Source organism: Lactuca sativa, chromosome 4 (assembly GCF_002870075.4).
Source record: "Lactuca sativa cultivar Salinas chromosome 4, Lsat_Salinas_v11, whole genome shotgun sequence".
NCBI lineage: Eukaryota > Viridiplantae > Streptophyta > Magnoliopsida > Asterales > Asteraceae > Lactuca > Lactuca sativa.
This window is the reverse complement of record NC_056626.2, coordinates 335027853-335031730: the sequence shown is the minus strand read 5'-3', so window position 1 is coordinate 335031730 and position 3878 is coordinate 335027853. Positions and strand designations below refer to the sequence as shown.

General features: G+C 29.7%; 1 protein-coding gene across 1 annotated transcript; it reads right to left on the bottom strand.

Annotated features, from left to right (window-relative positions):
* Nucleotides 1-1247: 1247 nt before the first annotated feature.
* Nucleotides 1248-3448, bottom strand: LOC111917893 (uncharacterized). The gene is made up of 7 exons (XM_023913526.3): nucleotides 3290-3448; nucleotides 2428-2631; nucleotides 2302-2352; nucleotides 2004-2212; nucleotides 1788-1910; nucleotides 1606-1677; nucleotides 1248-1521 (listed from the first exon to the last, which is right to left on the bottom strand). Exons 2-7 carry the CDS (start codon nucleotides 2612-2614, stop codon nucleotides 1450-1452), a joined length of 714 nt encoding a protein of 237 aa, XP_023769294.1. The 5' UTR covers nucleotides 2615-2631; nucleotides 3290-3448; the 3' UTR covers nucleotides 1248-1449.
* Between the last annotated feature and the right edge of the window lie 430 nt (nucleotides 3449-3878).

Genomic DNA, 3878 nt, shown 5'->3' with positions numbered 1-3878 from the left:
CATATATAATATTTTATGATTATTTTTTTATTATGTATTTGAGCATTTTTCCATGCTTCTAAACCTTTATCAAGATTAACTTGAAATATTAAATGGCAAAAACTGACACGACACATTAACCCATAACGAAATAAACGAGTTTTGTTAAAATATTTCAACTCGTTTTAATTAAACGGCTTGACTAAACACAACACAAAAACTAAAGATGTAAAATTATGATTGGGAATTTCAATTCAAATATGACTCGAAAGTGATCCGTTTATTTATATAAAAGCTTTTTTGTAATCTCTGTGTAAACTAGAAAGATCCAAAATTAAAACTATATGTAAATTTTTTTTGGGGGTCATAGTTTAATGTGTAAGGTGCAAATGACTTATCTTATAGGTTAATACTTCATTTTTAATTTTTTTTTTTTCTCTCAAACTACAAAGTCACATCGACCACTCCCTTCTCCTCAAGATCCCACCCTCCGACTCCCAAACTCCTATTTCCATTTTACCTTCTAAACCTACTATGGATTTAGCCATTCCATCTCCCAACTACTACTTTTTTTTCCCTTTCCCTTTACACTCTTTTAATATGTTTATTGTTTATTTTAGCCATTCCATCTCCCAACTACTACTTTTTTTTTCCTTTCCCTTTACACTCTTTTAATATGTTTATTGTTTATTGTTTCTACTTCGGGGGTGTTTGGGAGTGCTTTTTGAACTAGAAAAATGCTTTTAGATAAAAGTGTTTATTTGCTTACAGTGGTGGTAAAAAAAAGTTTTTTAAAGTGTTTGGATAAGCTTTTATAGTGAAAAAAATCAATAAGTTAAAAAGTGTTTGGCTTAAAAATTGTTTTTTGAAGTTATTTTAGTTGAAAAGCCATAAGCTGTTTCAAAAAGCCACATTTTACATTTTTATTAAAAAACGCTTATTGAACCTTATGAAAAAACTATTTTAAAAAGTGCTTTTGAGTTGCCAAACAGCAAATAAGCACTTTTCAAATGCAATCCCAAACACCCCATTCATATCACACGTCATATTTCAATAAGACACGAAAATAAACTGGTTGACATGATAAGTAAACAGATCAATTATGGTTAAACTCTCTCAACCTATTTACTATTTCAATACATAGCAAACCTGACTCAACATGTTTGTTAGGTCTATATATATATATATATATATATATATATATATATATATATATATATATATATATATATATATATATATATATATATATGCAAAAGGTGTATAAATTTAACAAAACAAACCAGTTTCACTTCTCATTGTTAGAACCAAAAGCAACATGATACATAAAATTTAATGGATTATATTTCGATTAGCAAAACCGAAAACCAACAAACATTAGAAAAAAACAAAACCAACATTGTATTTTTTTTTTCTTCTGTAAACTATCCTCAACTTCCACAAAAAAAAACTCATTTCATTCCACTCTCTTCAAACATCACTTTTACGCCTCTTTTTAGCCGATTTTTTTGTTTTTGCAGGCACCAAATCGTCAGTCTCCTTCTACACCCAAAAATAACAACCAATTTTGCTTAACTTTTAATTTCCAAAATCATAATTCATAAGAAATAAAACAAAGTAATTTACCTTCTTTAATCTCTTCCTCTGTCTCTGTCTCCCTTTATTTTTCTTCAAATCTTGTCCTTCATTCTTCTTTGACTATACCATAATTCAAAATTTGTCAACTTTCTATAAAAGAAAACCCAAATGGGACCCACATATCAAAACAATATTCGCAATAATCACATAACAAATAACAAATTACAAACCATTGCAAGAGCTAAAGTTGCAGCATGTCTTTCTTGATGAGTTTCTCCTTCTATTTCTCCATCACTATCTAGCATCATCTTAAGCCTTCCTTCCTTCAATAGTTTCACAGATCGACTATGCCTCTACATTAATAACTAAAAGATTTAAAACATTTTCTTGCATAAATTGATTTTTAAAAAAAAAAACAAAACTCAAGTTGTTTATATTTTATAAACCTTGGATTGGAGATGAGCCTTTAATGTTTCTTCTGTTAGACAAACGATTCTTGGGCATAACTTGCACTTGAAAACCGATTTACTTTTCAAGACACAATCAAGAAGATCACTTTTGATTGCCTCTTTGTTGATATTGTGTGTGTTATTCATATCTAAATTGTTTTCAGAAGACAGTGGGCAGCTAATGACATCATCATTTGTGAGTAAACCTGTCATATAATTCAAAAGAATTGAATAAAGGAACAAACTTTGTAACAGTTGAAATATAATTATATAAACTAAGTACAAATAACTCAACCTGAAGAGTCAAGGGTAGCTTCATCTGCTGACCCATCTTCGCTTTCATATCCTAAAAAACAAGATTTTGTAAGAAATTAATTTGATGATTTACAAAATCATCAAGTGAAATGTAATAATAATATACCAGAAGATGAGGAGGAATGATGGTCTTTCTTTCTTGATTCCATGACCATGTTGTCATTATTTTCTTCTTCTTCTTCATCTGTATCTACTGATGCTTCTGCATCCAGTTCAGATTCTGAAGATGATGAAGAATCTGAAGGGACATCTTTATCCCCATGTTCTTGCTTGTAAAACCTCCTTTTGATCATATCTTCTGCTAATCAAACTGAGCATAACAGAAAAATAATCCAACAAAACAGTAAGCCACATTATATGAGCTCATAAACCCCACATACTTACACATGCGTTTACACAAATGCATGTACTTTTAGCCAAATGTTGAAGTTCATAGTAATTCTTTGTTGATACACATTCTAGATTAGATTATACCTCTATGGAACTTTATACAATTAGCAATTTTTCTGTCAAATAAGCATGAAATCCATATGAACACTACAAATGAAACTCGACCCTTTTGAAATCAGAAGCCAAACTCTAGTTGGTATTTTTGCTAGATTTAAAGTCATTTGAAGCAAACAACGCAGGTATGTGTTTTTAAAACTTGAGAACCACCTCGAATCAAATAACACTTTCAGCCGGTGCCTTAGTTTACGAATATACACCTTCGAATCAAATAACAGAGGGAAATTTTCTTAAAACACGGAAAATGCCTTAAAATTGGACAGGAATCTACTATAAGCAAGTGAAATAAGATTTTGTGAGCACTTTCGGTCGGTGCCCTAGTTTACGAATGAATTTCACAAAGAACAAGCTACCAACAATCAAATGAGGAAAAAAGGGGGAAAGATGAACTTGTTTTGAAAACTTCGGGTTGAAATGGATTCAGAACTAGTTGTGTGCGAATGTAAGGGCAGATGGCTAACCTGCGTGATGGCTGAGTGTTAAAGGAGGCGACCACCGGAGAAGGGTTTTTAGCTTCGGAGAAATATGGCAGCAGTCACCAGAGTGATCGATGAGGCTCGATTAGGTCAAAGGAGGGTTACAACTTTATCAGTCACCCCGCCAAACAAAAGAAAAAATGATATAAAACTAAAAATATATTTTTGCAAATCCTTCTTTTATTGTTACCATTTAATTTTATTTATTTTCTTTTTAAATGGCGAATTTAATCTATTTTTAAACTATTTTTTTTTATTTCATTTATGTGTGACAGTACTATAAACAATTTGGTATCTTTTTTTTTTTTTTTTTCTTATTAATAGATCAAAACAAGTATCAAGATTAAAAGGATAATAAATAAATTCCATATGTTGTTAATTTATATGAGTAAAAATAAATAAAAATAAAACATAAAATAAATTTAAATTCTTTTTTTATAGTAGATATCGGCTTTTTAAACTAATTTATTTTCATAAAGTAGATTTTTCTTGAAAAAAAATCTAAAAATGCCTTCAAATATATAAAAATTTGTATTTTCGTATCTATCCTATTTACCTCATAATATATCACGTC